General features: G+C 37.8%; 1 protein-coding gene across 2 annotated transcripts in view; it reads left to right on the top strand.

Moving 5' to 3' along the window:
• TTC39B (tetratricopeptide repeat domain 39B) overlaps positions 1-21,244 on the top strand; it is a 90,730-nt gene that overhangs the window by 6,103 nt on the left and 63,383 nt on the right. The window contains exons 1-2 of one of the 2 annotated variants that reach the window (XM_048930507.1): positions 2,226-2,446; positions 20,786-20,820. Coding sequence is in view for 1 of the 2 variants with exons in the window: in XM_048930506.1 (XP_048786463.1) it covers positions 20,786-20,820 (35 nt within the window). In the remaining variant the exon portion in view is untranslated. Of the gene's footprint in view, positions 1-2,225; positions 2,447-20,785; positions 20,821-21,244 lie in introns of those variants that run through there. The other variant, XM_048930506.1, reaches the window with a different exon arrangement.

Below are 21,244 nucleotides of genomic sequence, written 5' to 3'. Positions count from 1 at the left end.
GCAGTCACTTTTTGTCTTTGGCATGTGCTGAGAGTACTGTAGGTTCTGAGAAGTGTAATGTTTAAGTGGTGACGAGTAACACCTGTCCATAACCAACAACAGGTTACCAGTAGAAAGAAATAGCCTTAGTAGTTCTATGCTGAAGGAATTTTGGTTATAAAGGTAATGACCTACTGGTGTTTATTTTCATCAAGAACTGATAGGCTAGGAAAAAAAAAACATTTATCTAGATTGTTTCCCTTACGACACTTGTTTACCAATCCAGTGGGAGAGCCAGCTAAACAAAATGTTTTTTTGGTGTGATGGTGCTTTTTTTCCCTTTGTATCTGTTCTGCCAAGTTTTCAAGCTTCCAGCTTTCATTCAGTTTCCTTTAAATAATGTGAAAAAATAATGTAAAAATATGAATTCACTGTTTAAATGGCTATTCTAAGATTATGTGGCAAAAGCTAAGTGTGCTGCTAAATATTCTCCAGAGATGCAGAACTACCATTTATGGCTTTGGAAAAGAGGCCTTTTAGATGACGCAAATTTGGAAGGATATTTGGGTTTCTGAAGTTCACCTGGCTAGAAAGCGCTGAGGAAATATGCCATAAATCTCAAGTACTGCAGTTCTTCACAGAAGTTATCTCCCGTTTTAGTTTCGGGAGACAATGCTCTGTCATGGAAATTATTGCAAGTAATGGCTTTGAAGGGAGCAATACTGTATGATATATATATAGCTAAAAAATATTAGCTATAAATATACATAGCTAAATATATATATCATATAGCTATATATACGATGCAGCTAAACTTAAGTGTGTAACTTGGATGAGAATAGAAACTTCAATATGAGATCCATTGGTGTAAGCCTAGAATTAAAGAATATCTTAATCTATGCTTCATACATGCTTTTCATACTAAGAGTCTTCATCTGTACCACTCTGGAAAATCCTGTTAAATGTGTCTGCCTATGTACTGTTGCCTGACACCAGTGGAGTAGCTGACTCTATTAAGTTACATTCTACTGAACTTAAGCAAAATTTCTTTAAAGTCTTAGGAAAGCTCAGTGTCTGTGCCTTTTAATATAATCTGTATTAAAAACAGCTATATATAGCTGTACCTCCCTCTATCGAGATATCTCTTATTTATCATCAGTCTTTAGAGTCTAAAGATGACCCAGGCGACTGGAAAATAGCTAATGTTATTGTAGCTTTCAAGAAAGGCAAGAAAGAAGATTTGGTAGCCTGTCAGTCTCTCTTCAGTGCCTTACAAAATTATGGAGCAGGTTGTTTTTGGAATTACTGAAAAGAACTAGAAAGGCTATGCAGTCATTTGTCAATACCATCATGGGTTCCTAAAGGGAAGATCATGCATTACTAACTTTATATATATATATATATATTGATATATATATATATATATCAAGTTACCTGTCATGGTACTTTTCAGAACAAGATGCCCAGTTTAAAGCTGGAAAGTATACTGTGCATTTAGCCAGAGGGTCAGGTTCAAAAGGTTGTGGTAAATGAGATAATGTTAGACTCCATCAGTCACTAGTGCTGTTCACCAAGGCTTAATTTGAGAGCATTTCTCTCTCTTTATTTATTTATTTTTTTTCTGTGAACTGGACATAAGAGTTAAATGTGTAAGAATGAAGCCCGCAGATAATACTCATGTAGGAGCCATCAGTACCTTTGGGATAGTGAGGTGTTACAGAGAGATCTTGTTAGATTGGAGTGCTCAGCAGTCACCAACAGCATGAAATTGAACAAGAACAAATGCTGGATTTCGCACCTAGGACAGTGCAATCCTGGGTGCACTTGCTGGTTAGGGGAGAAGTGGTTGGAATGCAGGCTTGCACAGAGGGCTTTAGGGAGTTTTGGTAGATGGTAAGGTCAGTACGATTCAGCAACATGCACAGGTGACCAAAATGTCCAACCTTATTCTGAAGTGTATCAAGTGCAGTATAGCTAGCTAGTTAAAATAAGCGACTGTCCCATTGTGCTCAGCAATGGTGCAGCCTTCCTTCCAGTAGTGTGTGCAGTTTTGTGTTCCTCACTATAAGGAGGATACAAAAAATGTGTAGAATGTGTTAAAGGAATTATTAAAAACAGAAAAATGTGTGGAATGTGTAGAAAGGAAAGCAACAAAAATGGTGAAAGAGCATGACTTAAGAGAAGTAACTGAGGATTCTTGTGTTTTTGTTTTTTTTCTGCTTGGAGGAGATAGAGTGTACTGAAGTCATCACTTACCAGCTGGATTATGGTGGGGAGTGGAGAGGGATGTGCTGATCACTCTGGTGATAGGATGTGAAGGAATGTGATACTGTTGCATTGGGGAAGTTCACACTGGTCGTTAAGAAGCTCTTCACTGAGGTGATCAAACAGGAAACAAGCTCCCTGCAGAAGTGATCGCAGCCTCCAGCCTGTTTGTGTTCAAGAAGCATTTGGATAATGTCACTAGGTATGATTTAACTCTTAGGTTACCCTTTGGGAGTCAGGAATTAGACGTGGTGACCCTTATGGGTTTCTTCCAGCACAGGGTATTCTGTGACTCTAAACTGAACTATTTTTATGGTAGATTGAGTCATGCTGATTACATCAGAAAGTACTAGTTGGGTATCTAAATTTCAGAGCAAACATACTTCTCAGTGAGTCAGCACGAAATGAATGTTAAAGTCCAAATAAAAAAAAAGATTGTGTTAGGCTGTCTTGAAGTCTGTTTCACTATTTTGGTAGAATTTTTATCTTCCTCTTGTTCATTCAGTGACATGGGAAAGTACGCAAGTTGTTACTGGAGAGACTCTAGAGCTCTGCATCCATGCGTCCGTGGTGCCTAGGTTGCTTTGCTATTGTGGATTGTTTTGTGTTTGTGGAAGTACTTTGCTGTTACAAGGACAGGTAGAGTGTGAAAAGGATAAACTGAAGTACTAGCTCTTGGTGTGTGGCCGTCTTTGTAATGTACTTCCATAGCCATGTTCTCTACCTGGGCGTCAATATCTTTCTGTAATGCAAAGGTTGCTTCTTTAGGCAACCTGTTCTAATGCATTTGCACCCTCAAAGTGAAGAATTTCTTTGTAATCTGTAGTCTGAATTTACCTACTTTTAGCTTAAAACCATTACCTTTGTTGTATCACAGCACTTCCTGATGAATAGTGCATCCCCCTCTATCCTGTAGACTTCCTTTAGGTACAAGAGGTCTGCAATGATTTCTCCCCAAAACTTTCTCTTCTCCTGAGTGAACAAGCACCTATCTCAACCTGTCCTCAGGAGAGCTGCTCTAGCTCTCTGGTCATCCTTGCAGCCTCCTCTAGAGCTGCACCAAAAGATCTGCATTTTCCTTATGCTGGGAGTCATAGAGGTGAAGGCAGTACTGCAAGTAGCATCTCATAAGACAGTAAAGGGGAAGAATTGCCTCCTCTAACTTGGCTAGCTACGCTTCTTTTGATGCAGCTCCAGATATGGCTGGCTTTCTGAGCTTCAACTGCATGTTGTCAGTTCATGTTCAGTTTTCTGTCTGCCTAGCACCAAGTCCTTCTCCAATAGGCTGCTCTCAATCTGCTCATTGCCCAGCCATCAGTAATTGATCACAAAATTATAGTTAGCATTGGCTGGTGCTGTAGTGGCAGTAAAGCACATAACATTATGCTACCTACAAAGGAAAAAAACTTAAATTGTATTTTGTGATTTATATATCTGGTTAGAGTATACATCATGGTATAATTTAGTCACATTTGATCATGCAGGTGAGTTAACTAAAGTCATGTGAGATTTCAAAAACATTTATAACAGTAACCACAAAGTCATAAAATTTTTCATGTTTTATAAAAGTCATAAAAACTTTCATGGTGTATGACAACCACATGCTAAAGTGAAAATGAATATGAATATCAGCAATGGGCAGAGGTCAGGTGTGACATGAATAGTTCACTGCCAGCCTGGAATAGCTAGTTGTCTGTCTGCACGTTGTGTAGTTAAAAGAAGTATCCTATGCTTTGTCTAATGGGTCTGGCATTTCTGTGTTACATGCCTGAATGCTGTTGGAAGAAGTTGTAGAACTTCAGTGTTTTAGACTGGACTATGCAGTTGTGGGGTTTCCTTTTCCGTTGCGTGAGTCATCCCAGTCCAATTCACCAGCCATTTACTGCTGTGTGAACTTGTGAAGAAGCCGATTGTGGACTTTCCCTGAGTAGGTGCTTAATATTACAGAGAAATGTAAAAGTACTGAAGGAGGGAAAGTGTATCTGAACAGTGTCCTAATCACATCGGCATACTGTAAGTGTAACCTTACTCCTAATGTGATGTTAACAATCCTTTGGGCCGAACTGTCGATTGCAGCAATTGTATGTTCCTTCTGTCATTATTACATTCCTTGTAAAACTTCTGAAGGCTTTAAATTGCTTTAAATGACATCAGTAAGCTGTACTGTGTGTGTGATAGAGAAAACTGTCTTTGACAGAGCTCAGTACGTAAATGGATGGTGTGACTTCTCTGTGGGAAAATGTGTGCTAAATTCGGTGCATCGGTGTATTTTTTTTTCTGGATGCTGTAGCTTTCTTTTAATGCCTGAGGAAATAAGCAAGCTCTGCCTGGGGATCATTCTGGATGAAGAGTTAAAATAGAGGGAATTTTGACTTAAGAAGCAAAGTCATAGACATATGTCACACCAGCAAAACTTCAGGGGTCCCTTAGTAGATTAACTCTTAATTTTTATTAGTGTAATTTGAAAGCATGTGTTACTTATGATATTGGTTGTAGCAGAGTTACCTTCATAAATTCAGATGAGCTGGTACACTTGGGTGCAAACTTTGTACTTTCCCTTTGGTAGCCTAAAAAACCTTCAGCTTTCTGTTCAGTTGAGTCAAGATCTGATTCTTCTCAGCGTAATTTAATGTTATACATGTTCTGGTTGTGACACTGTGTTTTCGTGGCAGGCTTTTGTTTGTCTTGCTCTGATTCTAGTAAAAACAGAATGGACTTTTCAGAATGTGTGTATAAAACAGCTACTGATTTGTTAGTTTTATACTAGTAAGGAAATTAAATCCCTTTAAGATGGTCTCTCATTTTTCATTACTCTAATTTCTAGGGGAGATGGAAGGTGGTCTCTTTTTCTTTCGTCAGGGGAACAGGTTGTGCATTGGATGAAAGTCATTGCTTTAGTCCTGTGCAGACTAGATCTTCAACTCTAGATAATAATGGTTTCTAAACCTTTGCTGCTTTGTTACTGCACTCTGTGCTAATGGTGAATAGAAGATATCCACAGAGGCTTGCATATAATGAGAAAAACATCACAAATAGGTTGTTGCAATTACTGTTGTTGCAGCAAGGGCTTCTTTTAAAGGAAATGATCCACTTAAGGATAATCACTTCAGTAAATTTTCACTATGAAACAGAACTTTTTGGTGCTTCTTGTGAAGCCTCTGTTCCATTCTATACAAATAATTGATCAGCCATGTAATCCAAAAAAGTACTTAATCGAGGGAGGGTAGGGAGGTTAATACCTAAGATGCTTGTGCTAATTTCTGTTTCATATAACTAATGAAATAAAGACAGACAAAGCTGAAACTGAGTCATCTTTAATACAAAATGAGCAGATCGTTCTTCAGTTTGGATTCCTCTCTAAGGAGTGTTAGCAGTTCCAAAGTGGTGTCTCTGTAATGAGGCTTATTTAGAATTGTTGATTGCATAGTAATTGATAAGCATTCTGGAATTCCAGTATTACCAGTGTTTGGTAATAAGCGATGCTTTTGTCTAAATAATCTGTAATAGGTATACAGTGACAGTTATGTAAACAGGATTTTTCTTTGAGGCCTTACAAATCGATAGAATCAGCAAGCATCTTTATTTTAAATAGTCTATGTTTGGAGCAATATGACTTACTCTCTTTCTTGCTATTTGTATTATATACCTTTTTTTTCTTTACTGGGGTGCAGTCTTCACTGCCTATTCCTTTTGCGTTCCACGTTAAGGTTAATTTTCAACATGTAGTTGAAGTTTGACGTAACACTGTGCCCTTCTGTTTTATACATTCTGAAATGTGTGAGACTTTTGAGTTTTTTAATGATTTACTTGTTTTATTGTTTTTTGCTTTCAACTATGATGAATAGCCACTTACGTTGTGAGATAAGGGGAGAGAGACTGGAATTGAAGTTTTGATGCTTCCTACTCTGAGCCACTCATGCTTAACATGAACTTGATTATGCGAGTAGAAACCTCATCAAAGTTTGGTAACTATTACTTGATAACATGATCTTCACTGGAGAAAAACTTGGAAATTCAGTAAGTTCATTTAAATCTCAACCATGAATACTTATTTAGTGTAGGTTAAAAACAAACAAAAAGCCTCAGATGTTAGGAAGCCTTCATTTGCTAAAGGCTTGCATCTAAAGGTCTGGGATAGTATTTCAGAGGATGACATGTAGTATGAGTTGCATTTTCAGCCATTCAATAGTTGCTTCCACCACTGTAAGCATACAGCTCTTGCTCTGATGGGTTTATGGGGGGGAGATATAATCAGTCCACTGGGTGTTTCAGCAGTATTTCAGCTGTCATTCTCCATTCCAGAGAGGCTTTACCCACTTGGCTTGCTTAATTGCAGTGCATGTGCTGCATTCATGGATAATCTGTGCGGTAGCATTTGTGGTCAAGCCCACCTCTTGATTCTGAGCCCTGAGTTGCATTTCTTCCTGATATTTCTTCCACTAATAGCCTGAGATGTCATGGGCCTACTGAGCTGGAAATAATTCACCCTTACCTTGCCAGTCCAGATCTTCCAGTGCCCCTTCAATCCTGTAAGCCTGATCCATGTGCTGGTTTGTCATGATTCTGTCCTGGTTTCATGACAGGGGTACCGATGCCTGGGGAAAGGAATAGGTAAGGAGATGGGCCTGGGAGCAAAGCAGTGACTAAGAGCTAAGGGAGAAAATTAATTTACTAAATATGATAGTGGAATGTGAGATAATACAACATAATTGGAATTGTAGCTAATAAGTCAAATAGATGAGAGTATCCAAAACCCAAAGGCTTTAATGCTGAAGGTGAGATGGCTAGGGAGTACAAACTACAGAGACAAGCAGAAAGAGAAGGGATTATGGTCTTGTGACTCCCAGTAAGTTTTATCTTTCCCTTTGAATGGAAAACAGAATGATGAAGTCTTCTGGGAGCTGTAGTTTGTTCTTCTGAGAGCCAGAACAATCAATCTACAGAACTGCAGCAGTAACTCTTTAACTCCCAGTGCACAGTGTGATGTTATGATGTGGAATACTGATACAAAAATCAAAAACCACAGCACGGTTACCTTGGTGTTTTTCAATAGTACAGCTCTTGGTGTGTGGCCATCTTTGTAATGTACTTCCATAGCCATGTTCTCTACCTGGGCATCAATATTTTTCTATAATGCAGCTTCTCACAGGTGTTTAATCTCTGTGCTGCCAGTTGTTCTATTTCTGTTGCTGTAACAGCCCCCATAGGGCATTTGTTACCATCCATGAGGCAGTATGGAGAGAGATCACTGATCACTGCTCTCGTTCAGCAGTTTATCTCATTCAGCAATTTATCTGAAGCCAGCTGGATTGCCTTCAGTCCTGTACAGTTGCTTGATTTACCTTCTCCATCAGCAGTGTCTGCAAATTGTCATGTAGGGCTCTGTACAGTAGCCTTCCATCACTGATGTTTTCTCCCGAAACAACAGGACCCATCAGTGAACAAGACGTATTGCTTCTCATTTTCTTGTAGTTGACTCTACCTGGCCTCTTCAACACACGTCATCTCCTCCTCTCATAGTGTTTGAATTAAATCTTTGCCTCTGGACCAGTCTATGATCACTTCTGAGATTCTTGGATGACTGAGGTTTCCTCTTTGAGCCCACTGTGTGATCAGTGCGTCCTGCTTAGTCTGTGTGGCATCAGTTGTACAGCATGTGGAGAGGACCTTCCATCTGAACGTCCAGCTCAGCACGGACAGTTCAAGTGTGTCACGTTGTCATATTACTAAGATAAAAGTGAATTTAAAAAAACATTAGAGTGCTGTTCTTTAATGGCTTCAACTGATACCCAATACCGACCAACAGTAATAGATTTTCTGAAGCATGGTAATTCTCCAGCAGCAGCACTCCCTTGCACATATCACACAGTTCTTTTTTTTTTTTTTTTATGGTTGCTTGTAATATAGCTCTGACTTGAGCTATTCTTATTTATCTGCGTGTGCTTAAGCCATAAAATAAGTTGTTGTGTGAAGGATGTGAAGTCTGTAGAATCATGACAACTGAGGATGCATTTAAATGAGGTTTTCAGAAAGCCTCCTTTTATAAAATATGAAATTCTCTGTGGTAGATGAGACGCAGGTTATCTTGGAAAAAGCAGTACTGCCAGATGTCATGTTGTCAGACTGCCCCTCTGCTGCCATCTGTCACACGGCGTCAACATTCAGTGGAATATTGGTGGGAAGGTTCAACCTGTACTTCCATACTACCAACATCCACCTCTGATGTCCCCTTGTATATATGACATACTTAGTGAATACGGGTACCAAATCTTATTTTAATGTTTAACATCTTTTTATTTGAAAAAGGAAGCAGTAAAACCACAAAACTAGTGGCATATGTGACACTTTTTTTGTGGAACAATTGCATCAGTCTGTCTTGATAGCAGTGGCTGCAATTTTAGGTGAATTCTCATAGAGGTTTTTAATGGAATTTTACTCTTCCTGTACTTAATCCTTTGAGCAGTTTCTCATAAATATATGTACTGCCTAAAGTGGTGTTGTGAGTAAGATGCACTGTGCCCTTCCTGTATCCTGGTTTTGGCCCAAACAGTGCCCGTAATGCACTGATGTTTGGTGGTTGTGACAGATGGGTACATGCCCAGGGCTGGGCTGTGCTGCTTGGAGGGGCAGAGCTGCTGCCATGATGGCACAGGGCAGGGCATGGTGCAGAGTGGGGAGGGCTGGGCTGAACTGGGCTGCGTGTAGCTCATGGGCCATGGGTTGTAAGTGCCCGCTTTACCCCGTGATAATATAGACTGTGCTGTTTCATTAGTGAAAGGGATGGCTTTTGTTTCAGCTTCTAAGCAGTGCTATTGGGAGAAAATATGTGACTAATTACTTATTATGATGAGCAGGTGTTTTGAAAGGTAGCTTTTTAATTCATGTTAATTCACCAGTTGATTCATGACTTGCACAAAGAAAGAGGAGCGGCATCCCAAACCCCTCTTTTTAGCCCTTTTGTTTTCCCATGCAGTTTAGTGCAGGATTAAGTCCTGTCTATTGAGAAGTGTGCTCACACTGCTTGAAAGGTGAAGCTGTTCTTTCTTACCACCCATTTTGGCTGGTATCTTAACTTTGAAATTGTCTTCATTTATAAGACAGTTCAGCATTAGAAATGCATTTACCACAGTATCAATGCTTCTTGTTTTACTTCTATGTTTTTCAGTCCCTGTTCTTGAGTGCTAACTAGCTGCTTTCTGTTTTTTGTTCTCTTTAGAGTTGATCAGCTGCATCAACAGCTAAGTTCAGTTGCAGCTAATGGCATTGCTGTCAAAATTTATGTAATCTGGGGAAGGCAAAGTGCTTACTTTGTGATCTGAATAAATTGTTCTTGACAACTATGAGTTTCCAATTTTTAAAAAAATTGATTTACTAGCAAATATGTACACTTGCAAATGAACAAGTTAGCAGGGCAAAAATAGATTCACATTTATGAAGCAGAAATAAAAGTTACTTTTAATAACTATAGAAGAGATACTTCTGTCAAACTGTTTGGTCTAAGGTCATGGTGGAAATAAATCTCATGTGGAAACAGGAGGAAGTTAAATTAAACTACTGCCTTAATTTCATCAAATTAAATTTCATCAAGTCAATTTGTATGAAATAAGTGACTTAAGACATTATCATTCAACTTTATCATTCAACTCTTTCTGTTTTTTTCAACTTTTGAGGAATGCTTTTCGGTCAGCAAACTGAAAGTCTTTCATGGGTGGAAGTAAATATCTTTTTACATTGGCTGTTGCTGCTTCCAATTTTACTGTTTTTTTTTTTTTTTTTTAAATGTATTTTGAGCATCCTGTGGTAATACTGTGGATAGTGTAGCCTAGAAGCAAAACCTGGCAGCTTTCACTGCCACCTGCATTAAGAGTACTGAAATAAAGAAATTAATGTGGGAAGGCTATGTGAGGCACCTGGGCAGATCTGCCCTTATGAGAAAAAAAAAAAAGAAGATTGTGTACTGTAAACAAAACAGACCGATCTCACAGTCTGGTGTTTGTAAAATGGATCCTCCAGATTCCCTTTTCATAGTCGCTTTTATCTTGGTGCATTTTGTGGAGTCACACGAACTCAAGTGAACATCGTATCATTTTATGCACTATGACTATATCTTTTGAAGTTACGCTGTTGTGTTAGGATCAAATTGTCTCATTACCCTTTGACTTGTCTGAACTGAAGTTTCTGTGATGTTTTGGCAATTATGGAAAGCTAACCTACATGAGCAATAGTCATTTCTGAGCTATAACAGGTGAATTTCCCTAGCTGTGAAATTTTGTCTTCACCAGACTTAAGACCAAGCTTTATAAATTGCGTCACAAACCTGTGAGTTTGATTTTTGATGTCTTGGTTGCATATAAGCAACTCAAGAAAATGCTTTTTCTGTCTAAAACAGAAGCTCTATGTTTTTCCTTTTGTGTTTTTTCCCTCTGCTTGTCTCTCTGTGAAAATGCATTTCCATATCTTCTGATGGAGGAAAAAAAAAAAAAAAGGCCTCTGTAGACTATTTGGAAACTGATTAGAGAAGGCTGGTAATCTAGATGGCTGGAAGTAGAAATGTCTTCACAAGTTTTGTTGTGGAAAATATAGATATACACAATTACTCTGTACATGGCTACACTTCTGAAGAATTAGGTCTAGAAACTTCCAGACATTGTAAGAAGTTCCTTTTGATTTCAATAGGGCTTCGTGCAATTTCTATGAAATTACTAAATATTCCTCCCACTTTAAGTGAAGATCAAGTTTGCAAACACCTGAAGAACCTGAATGTCCTTAAGTCTGCAGATCCTGATCAGATGCACCCCAGAGATCTGAGGGAATTGGCTGATATAGTCACCAAGCCATTCTCAATTACATTTGAAAAGCCATGACAATCAGGTGAAGTCCTTGGTGACTGGAAAAAAGGCAACGTCACACCCATTTTTAAGAAGTCTAGAAAGGATGACCCAGGGAACTATTGGCCTGTTGGTCTCACCTCTGATCTGGGGAAAATTGTGGAAAAGATGTGCCTTATCATAGACTGGGGAGACAGGGAGGTGATATGGCACAACCAGCATGCCTTCATCAAGAAGTAAGGCCTGAGAGTTGGTGGTGTCCCTGGAGATGTTCAAGGTCAAGCTGAACCAGACTCCGAGAAGCCTGTTCTAGCTATAGATGTCTGTATTTGTTGTAGGGGAGCTGGACTAGATAACTTTTAAACGTCTATTCCAACTCAGATGATTCAGTGATCATTTTTTATGACAATTCTATGGTTACAAGAGGTTTCCATTGAAGTTTTTAAAAAGCTTGACAAACTTGGCACAAAGTTTTACAGGACTTGGAAGGGCATGTCTGGTTAAAGAGGTGTTAGGCTAATCAGTTGTTCTTTCTTACAGCTAATGACAGCAGACTTGTAGTATCTGCTGGAGTGTCTGCTTTGAGGAGAGTGGTTTTGTGTAGTCCTGTTGTGGTTTAACCCAGCAGGTACCTAAGCACCATAGTCATTTGCTCACTCCCTCCCATTTCCATCTGGATGAGGGAGAGAATCAGGAGAAAAAAAGAAGTAGAACTCATGGGCTGAGATAAAACTATTTACTCAGAGAAATGGCAGAGGATAATATTTATTTCTGTATATATCTGGATTAGAGTTCAGCCAACTTTAACTGTAATTATACTCTCACTTTTATGTGCGAAAGGTCAGATCTGAATATGAACATCAATAACTGTTGACAGGAGCCATTTGCATGCCAGTTAAAATGATATACTTTTAGATTCTTGCTGAATATGTAACGGAATCTGCTTATTTCCACTTCTCAGTCATAAGGGAGAGGTGCTGTTCAAAACAGGACAAGCTCAGCCAGCTGCATTTGGAACAATTACAACTGATGTCAGTGTACTGAAGTGTGGTTCCATTAAGCACCCTGTTCAGAAGCAGATTTAGAAAGCTTCATCTTGTTGCTTACATCAGTACAGACATGTCCAACCTGCAGCTGGTACAGCTCACCCTGTGGCTGCCCCCTGCCCCAGACTACAAAGGCAGTGGCTCTAGCCCGAGTCAAACCTCCACTGCAGTATTAACCCTAAAGGGGTTGAAAGCTGGAGGGAATGATGCAGTGCTAAATCAAGTGATGGGAAATAAGTTTATGTGTTATGATACATTGGCTAAACACAGTTCTGTGAGCAGGGAAAAACAAAACAACAGCAACAAAAACCTGTAGCTGTGCTTTCCATTTTGATAAAGGTATTTGAGAATAGATTTTGAGATTGCTGAAAAAGTCATCATTTTTTGGTATATTTGTGCTTCTATTTTCAGTCAGCATAAATTATTTGTGAATTTTCAAGTGGAATGTATGGAGTTGTATGGAGATATTCAACTCACTCAACCGGTCATGTGTCTTCATCAGAATTCTATAAGCCCTATCTTACCATAGAGAAATATTCCTCACTTCACAATGACATCTTATTTGTGTCAGTGTTTTTCGGCAGTACGTACATTTGTGAAAAATTGCTTAAAAAGATGAAGTACAGGAAGAGTAAAATTCTGTCAGAAATCTCTGACAAACTTCTTGAGAGCTCACCGAGACTTGCAGCCACTATCATCAAACCTGATATGTTAGTTTCACAAAAACAGGGTCACATATCCCGCTAGTTTTATGGTTGCATTGCTCTTTTCTAAAAATAATATTTTAATAAAAATACAAACAATAAAATTTATAAGATATACAAAAATAAGATGTTACTACCTCACATTTATTTAATATATTTTATGAAGGCTGCTCCAAAATCAATGCCTCCTGTTTTATTGTGTTGTCCCGTGATATCAGAGGATGTTGGTGGTATGACAGCAGATGTTGAACCTTCCTGACAGTATTCTATTACGTGTTGTTGTTGAGTGACAGATGGCAGCACAGGGCAGTCAGACACAATGGCATCTGGCATGAAGTACATCTAAAGCAAGCATGAAATTAAATTCCCCTGTGCAGAAAAAGCTGCGTCCATTGACATTCATTGACTCTTGCTGAATATTTATGGAGACCGAAGAATGGATGTGAGCAGTGTGAGGTGATGGCTAGCACATTTCAGCAGTGGCAATTGTAGCAAAGCATCATCTTTACTGGTGCAGATTTTGATGAGCATGGTGTGCAAGCTCTTTTCATTGCTGGTGAAAATACGTAGCCAGTTGTAGTGACCGTTGCTGGAAGATAATGTTGCGTAGCTGAGAATTTGCTCTATCAAGCAGTGTTAGTGCGCTCATTGTGTTTGTTACAGTTTCCATGGGAATAAATGGGAGGCATTACTTTTGGGATAGCAAATGTATATTCAACCCAAGAGAATTTGTCTTCACTGAACACAGCCCCGAGAAGCCGAAAGGTTGGGCATCCATGCACTAGTGTGTGGTGTGTCTGACCCACAAAGACTAGCATCTTCTTGCATGCAATCGTTCTCACTGCAGGTTTCATTTGTACAGAATGACTGCTATGATGCTATAGAATTGTCCAGTTTTTATATAACTAAATGTAAATCAGAATGGCCTTTTTTTTTGTTTTGTTTTGTTTTTGCTTTTTGTTTTAGAATGTGCTGGTTATTAATATCTACCTACATCAGATATTTTCATTAAAAACTTTTAAAATAGAGGGCGGAATTTCCAGGCCTCAATTTTCCTATGACTTTGGTAGTTTGGAGGTAAGCAGCTATGTGGAAAGGTCACAACTTGCCAGGCTGCAGTGGAAATATCTTTGTTCTTGTGGGTGCTGACATCTTATGTTTGAACTAAATGACACCGAAGTTTATACTGCTGAACTCAGCTTCAGTTTATTTAGCCAAATTTCTAGTAAAGCTGTGCTCTGTCTTGTTGATTCCTGATTTCTTTTTGGATATAGAGTTGTTGCTGTGTTTTTTGTTTGTTTGTTTGGCTAAAGCTTGACTCCTGACCAAGATACCCATGTTAATAAAGATCTTGAACATGGTATGCTGTTATGTGTTCTTGAGATTTAATAAGTGAGTCTGAACTACTGCATCTGTGGCTTCTAACAGCTGAAGTTCTTCATCTGTGTGGAAAACTTTCAGCAAAACACAGCTCGTCCGCAATCTCACTCTGGAAAAACTCAATCTTTTATGCAAAGCATAAAAGCCTGGATCATATTTAAAGCTCAAGTATGTTTGAAATAATATGTAAGCGCAAAAAAGTCAACTGCTACTTAAGTATTCTGTTTATATATATATATATGTATGTATATATATATATATATATATATATATATATATATATATATATATATATAAACAACAAAACAGAATTGTTGAATTCTGCCCTTACATAACTATCATCTAATAGTTTGAAGGAAAGGTGTCCTAAGCAACAAAGTGTTAGGCAAGTTGTAAGAATCACTTCTTTTTTGTTTTGTTCATAGAGCTTCTGTTTGAAGTTTTGAAATGTGTGTTGCCCCAGAGATGATCAGAGGTCTGGAGCACCTCCCCTATGAAGACAGGCTCAGGGAGCTGGGCTTGTTCAGCCTGGAGAAAAGAAGGCTGTGGGGTGACCTCATTGCAGCCTTTCAGTACCTAAAGGGAGCCTACAAACAGGACGGGAATCAACTCCTTGAAAGGGTTGATAACAGCAGGAGAAGGGGAAATGGTTTGAAGTTGAAGGAGGGAAGATTGAGATTGGATGTCAGTGGGAAATTCTTTACTGTGAGAGTGTTGAGGTGCTGGAACAGGCTGCCCACAGCAGTTGTGGATGCCCCGTCCCTGGAGGTGTTCAAGGTCAGGTTGGATGTGGCCCTGGGCAGCCTGGTCTAGTATTAAATGGGGAGGTTGGTGGCCCTGCATGTGATGGGAGGGTTGGCAATTCATGATCCTTGAGGTCTCTTCCAACCTGGTCGTTCTGTGATTGCCATGTAACACTTGGCTTACTCTAGATGAATGAAATGAGTTTTAAAATTTGAACATATTTTTAACTGAGCTGTATTATCAACTGAACTTTTACAACTTTAGATCAGTAAGCTTGCACTGTTGTCTCCATCATTCTTTTTTTGTGATGTTATTATTTCTGATATTTGATGCTTCAAGGGTGGTTTTTAGGTGTGTATGTAGGGGGAAATTATTAAAAGTAGCAAAATGAAATCCAAATAATCTGTTATGGAGGTATTCTATGATATGTGGAGAATGATTGCACTTCTGGGAAACAGCAATGTTGAGAAACTAAAAATGGAATCTAAAAATGTTATCTTTCTGATAGTGTGAAATGAAATTCTGATAGTAAACTATAGTGGAATTCTATCTGTAGCTCAAATTACAGGCTATGAGTTAATTTGAACAAATTCTTCATTAAGTAATGTTAGAACAAAAGCCATCAGTTTTCATGAGACTTGGCAGGTGCAGGTTTGAGGCTAGCAATTTTGTTCTTAGCTGAACCATAATGTGTGCTTCTCAGAATCTTAATCTGGAGCCATGAGAAACATGTCCAGTTCCACGAGTTAACACACTGCATGAGAGAAATGTGAATTTGGATCAGCAAGGAAAATGTTATGAAAACTGATGTTCAGAAGAAATCACAGAGGTTTTGCTTTTTAGTGGTTTTATGTATGAGCCAGAGATGGTAACTATTTCTGCTTGGAAAATCAAAATGATTCAAGTTCTCAAAAAGCTGTTAAAATCAGCCGCGTGTTCAAGTTCCTGAACTATTTGGGGAGGAATCTCTATTGTATTCTTTAATAATTATCAACCTTCAGGAAGGCTGAACTCTAAGGAAGCTAAGCTTTACTGTTTTCATGCTCTGTGTTGCATCGTAACTTGTTTTTTCTACTGTTTGCAGATTCACTTATGGATCACAGTAACAATAGGAATTCATGTTTAATTACTTGTCAAAATTGCCTCCTAGTCTTCTTCAGCATTGTTGCTTTCTGTAGTACTGCCTCAGCCTGTTTCCATGTGCAGCTCCTCCTTCTAGACTAATGTACTCTTTAATCCCAGTCATTAAACGCAATGTTTTCTTGTTCTTCTGTTTTGCTTTCCACTAGTTCTAATGAAATCTTCACTCATGAATAATTATGTTCATTTCTTGGGTATTGATTAGAGATTGAATTGGAAAAAAGAAAAAAAAAAAAAGAAACAAATTTAATGATAGTCTTTTGATGACAACTGTTTTTCATTATGTTTAGTTGGCAAATTCTTAATATAAAGAATGTATGGGTGACCTCTTAAAAACTAATCACTGTGGCATGTGAGCAAGCTTCCGTAACTGTACTCTAATTTTTATTAATACCTTTCTAAAATTGTGAAAATGACATATATATGTATATTTTAAACAGAGATAGGTTTCATGTTGAGAAGTTTACAGTGATACAGATCTTTCCAGTTCCATGCATTTATAGTAGCTCTGTGGTAGTGGCTGAATTTATTTCAGACTACTTGAGAGAAAGCTAAAAAAAAAAAAATTAAGACTTGAAAACTCTCAGTATTTTTGTAATACAAATATAGAGTGAGTAGAGAACTGACGGTTGATAGTGTAGTATTTGTATTTCATTTAATACTGAGGATGTTGTTGTCCTCAAGGAGAGCTCCAAAGGAGCATGATAAATGGAAAGAAAAAAAAAAGACAGGAGAAAATGTCTGTGAGAAGTCTTGACTTTAGCACTGAGTAGATGAAACAAGCAGGTAAAAAACCTAAAATGAGGAATCTTAATGAAATTAACCCCACTGAAGTGGGATTATCCTATCATTTTGTTGCTTTAGAGTCAGTCATGTTCCTGTGCTGCACGTCTCAAAATATTTCCTGTTTCACTGATGTTTTTGTTCTCGGCTTGGTCAGGTCAACAGAAAGGAAGTATGTTGTCCTTTTGTATCATTGAGAAAAGTGATCAGGAGCTTGCATCTTGCTGTAATGGTAGCATATTGCTGATTTGTAGCTGTTGGTTTGTATTAAGCTGCCACCACCAAAGGCCTGTAGTTTAAAATGTGTAGCCACTAATTTCTTTGGAATTGTTAATGTAACACTGGCTAGGGCTGAGGGGAAATGAATGTATGTAAAGTAGTGTAGTAGAGAAGAATATTTAAATTCTGATCAAATAATATTTTTAATACTTGATTCCATTTGCTAATCAATCTATGTGGTGACTCCTGGCGTCTAGAAACTAGTGGCAGTATCCAAATGAAGACCATATAGAAAGCCTCTTTCATAGTCCTATTCCAAAGTACGGATATTGCAGATCAGCTTCGTTTCCCTATACCTCCTTATACCTCCCCTCCTCTTAACTTTAAAAAGTTGCAGTCCACAGCTGCTTAAGACATCATAGGTGACGCCGTAAATATGAAAGAAAGGAGAAAGAAATCCTAGTGTCAGAAATGCATCCTGTTATTACCAGGACAAGCAGTTGTTTCTACTTTCTACTAGTGTATTAAAAATATAGTAACTGGTAAATGTAGTTACTATATGTAAATTACTCTGTAGTAATTTTAAAGTGACTCCAGTTTTATTTTTCGTGAGGCTTTATATGTAAATGGTGGTCTATTGTGAATGGTTTCTGCTATTATTGCTAAGGAATGCTCAAACTGTTTTTTTTTCTCTGTTTATATACTTGTCTGTTTATGTTTATTGTTGTCTGAGCTGAACTTTCTTGGATTTGGAAAATGGAAGTATCTCTAATTTATTGAAACTTTTCAAACTGGCTTACATCTTAAAAAAAAAAAATTAAAAAAAATTAAAAAGTTGTTAAATAGAACAGTGGTCCAAGAAAAAAAATGATGGTATGATTCAGGAAAAGTCTTTTTGAGACAGCTTTATTTTATCAAGTATTCTGCCATTTTTTTAATTTTTTTTTTTTTTTACAGATTTGCAGGAAAGTCAGTTTTTGTCATGCCATCTAGTGGCAGGTTTATTTTCATTCTTGTGTTAAATACTCATACTGACCTGTTCTCTGGATGTGGCATAAAAATCTTAAGATTCAGCACTAGCCAGTGTATGTATTGAGGAACACCACTGTTAAACTGTTTCACTTGGTTCCAAATTAACTGTTAAATGTGGTGGTTTTTTTTTTTTTTTTTTTTTTTTTGACCCCACTGTCGGTATATCAGGACTAGGATATACTTTGGGACTTGCTTCAGCATGCACTCAAGTCAGTAGAAGAAAGTGGATAAGGGTTTGCATTGTCTGTGACAGCTATGTAAATAAAGGAAGTTCTATTAATCCGCTAGAGATTTTTGAATTATATAGGTCACAAATATGGCTGACTTAGTTGCACACAGCATTAGATTTGAAGGAAATTGTGCTTCTGGCATAAACTGACATAAATAAGCACCCTTTGAAGCTGGTTATGGCAATGCAACTATATCTTCTGGATGTGATGAGGCACTGAAAATGCAGTCTTTACTAGGCTTTAGCATGTGTGCAAGAGTGCCTGTTCTTGTCTTTGGGCTGCTTCTGTACTCCAGGATTTAGATAAACATTACAAACCACTTGATTTTTGTTTTTTTTTTAAATACATGTATGCATGTAATGTATGCACACATTTATGACTTTACATGTTAAAAATGTGTTTTATGTAACTCTTCACTCTGTATTTTCTGTTGTTGAGCTGGCTAATTCATAAGAAAATTTGTAACAGGCTGCTTAGAAGAAAGTGTTTTCTGAGTGCTTTTGAAACATTTTATATTTTGGCAAGAACTTGACAAATCTCAGAACTTGATCTGAGGGAAGCTATTTTGGGTATTTCAATTCAGTATTTTCATTTATACTTGAGAATCATATACTTGTTTGAGTTGGAAGGAATTCTTAAAGGCTTTCTAATCTGTTCTTCCACTCCTACTGCTGGATCAGCGCCCTGTCTCACCCTGACCTTGAATGTCTCCATGGCTGAGGGATCCACCACACCTCTGGGCAACCTGAGGTCAGTGCCTGACCATGCTTATCATAAGAAACTTATTCCTTAGATCCAATCTAAATCTCCTCTCTTTTAGTTTGAACCATTTCCCCTTGTCCTGTCACCACAGGCCCTGCTAAAGAGTCTGTCCCATTCTTTCTTACACCGCTTTAGATTCTGATACTTCAGCTTAGAGGAGCATTTGATGAATATGAATAGCAGGAAACAGAATTCATCAGGAGACAGACTGTTGTGGTCCTTGCTGAGTGTGTGGAGGCAAGAAGAGATCCATGTTAGTTGTGTTTTTCTACATTGTTACGGACTGCTGGTTGCTGCTGTTCTCTGCAAATATCTGACAGTTCAAACATCAGATAAAAAATCAGTTTCTTTCCATATAAAAAATGGAAGCATACTCAAAAAAGCTGCCATTGTGTTTTATGTATGTTGCTGAATTTCTCCTTCTGTCTCTGGAAATGGATCAAGCAGGCAAACAGTCTTCAGAGAAGTGCTTTATTGTAAGACTGACTTTTATCATTGTCTGGAGTGAGACATGGATACGAGTGAAACAGGGTTTTTGTTTGGGATATTTGTTCCTGTTGGCATCTATACTGCTTTTGGAAACTTGGTTCCACTCTTCTCAGATCACATGTCATTTTATCTGCTTCTGACTTGATTACTGTACTTTTCAGAATAGTCCTTATCCCTGTCTACCATAATATAGGCAGTTAACTTACTTTGAAAGAGAGCATTAAAGCAGTCTGTTAATGATTTTTCTTTAAATACATTTATAGTACTTCTTGGCCATGGTAGCTGCAGGCAAAAATAATAGCAGTTGCAGTATTTCAAAACTTGATGTAGTAATGTGTTCAACTGTTCAGCAGTTACTCTGAATGGATATTTTCCCTTAGTTAAAAATAAAAGTAAAGTAATGTTTTTTGGAAGGTGGATCTCTGCTCATGAATATCTCCTGTAGAGGAGAAAGATTATCTGGTCCATTGTTACCATTTGATTATTCTGATAAGTTTGCAGGGAAATTTAAAATTCATGAAGCCTAGGTTTGTCTTCTGAAGTACTGCTGAATGTTAGCTTATATCTCATGTTATCGTGCTTGGGGTAAATATCACAAACTCTTTATCTTTCATCTCACCAGGAGTGAACTCTTAATAATATTGCAGGTGTGTGCGTTGTCTTTAGTAAGTGGATAACTTTAAAGTAAGCTGTAATTGGTGTAAATTCAGCTACTTACACAAGGGTGGTACTTAAGAAACTTAAATTGCTTTCTTTCAGTATTATTGTTGTTCTGCAAACATTTCTTTTTTTGAAAGTTTGTTGCAGGCCTTATAGTGCTTGTATTATTTGTGGTAAAATATACTAGGAATGTTGTATAAGTTTTGTATCATTTTATTCCTTTGCATACCACTTTTAATGAGGTGTAAGACTGTATTCCCCTCAGTAATCAGTGAAAGTTGAAGAGGCTGGAGAGGAGAAAAATCTGTTTTATACTTACCATTAAACTATATTCTAGTGTAGTGAGCCTTTGGAAAATGTGTTTGGGTGATGATTTGCACTGAAAGCATGACTGTGAATAATCCAGTAATTACTCCGTATTGAAGAATAAATGCTGCCTGGTAAAAGTAAATTTCTACTGTGTTACATAAAGAGTTCCTGAGCACACACAGACTATTAATTGAAACACTTTCTTTCTTTTCCAGGAAAATTTTGAAGATGCTTTTGAAAACATCCCTGTGTAAGTAACAATTTAAAAATTGTGGGCTTGTTTTTTAAACTGTGTACAGCAATGAAATACTCTGTGCACACCTTCTCACTGAAAAATGGTTTTGTATGCACCAACTTCATATTTTCTAGAGCAGTTACAAGTTCTCAAGAGCTGGGAAATGGAAGTGTAATTAGGTTGATGTATATGATGAAGTGCTTGTCAACAAATGAGAAAGTTGTGAAGAATTAACGTAACAATTTTAGTAACTTTGTTGTACACTGACAGCTGCAGGCAAATTTCTGTATGGTGAGCAAAAGATAATTTACATAGGTTGAAAAAGTTTGGGTAAGACATTGTACTTGACCACCAAGGCAATGCTTTTGAATGGAAATTGCAACACCAGCTCAGGTATTGTTCCTTAATGTAGGTAGGTACACATATATACATCTACATA

The sequence above is a fragment of the Lagopus muta genome, chromosome Z, assembly GCF_023343835.1.
Source record: "Lagopus muta isolate bLagMut1 chromosome Z, bLagMut1 primary, whole genome shotgun sequence".
Classification (NCBI taxonomy): Eukaryota; Metazoa; Chordata; class Aves; order Galliformes; family Phasianidae; genus Lagopus; species Lagopus muta.
Note: the sequence above shows the minus strand (reverse complement) of the source record. Positions and strands in the feature narration are given on the sequence as shown.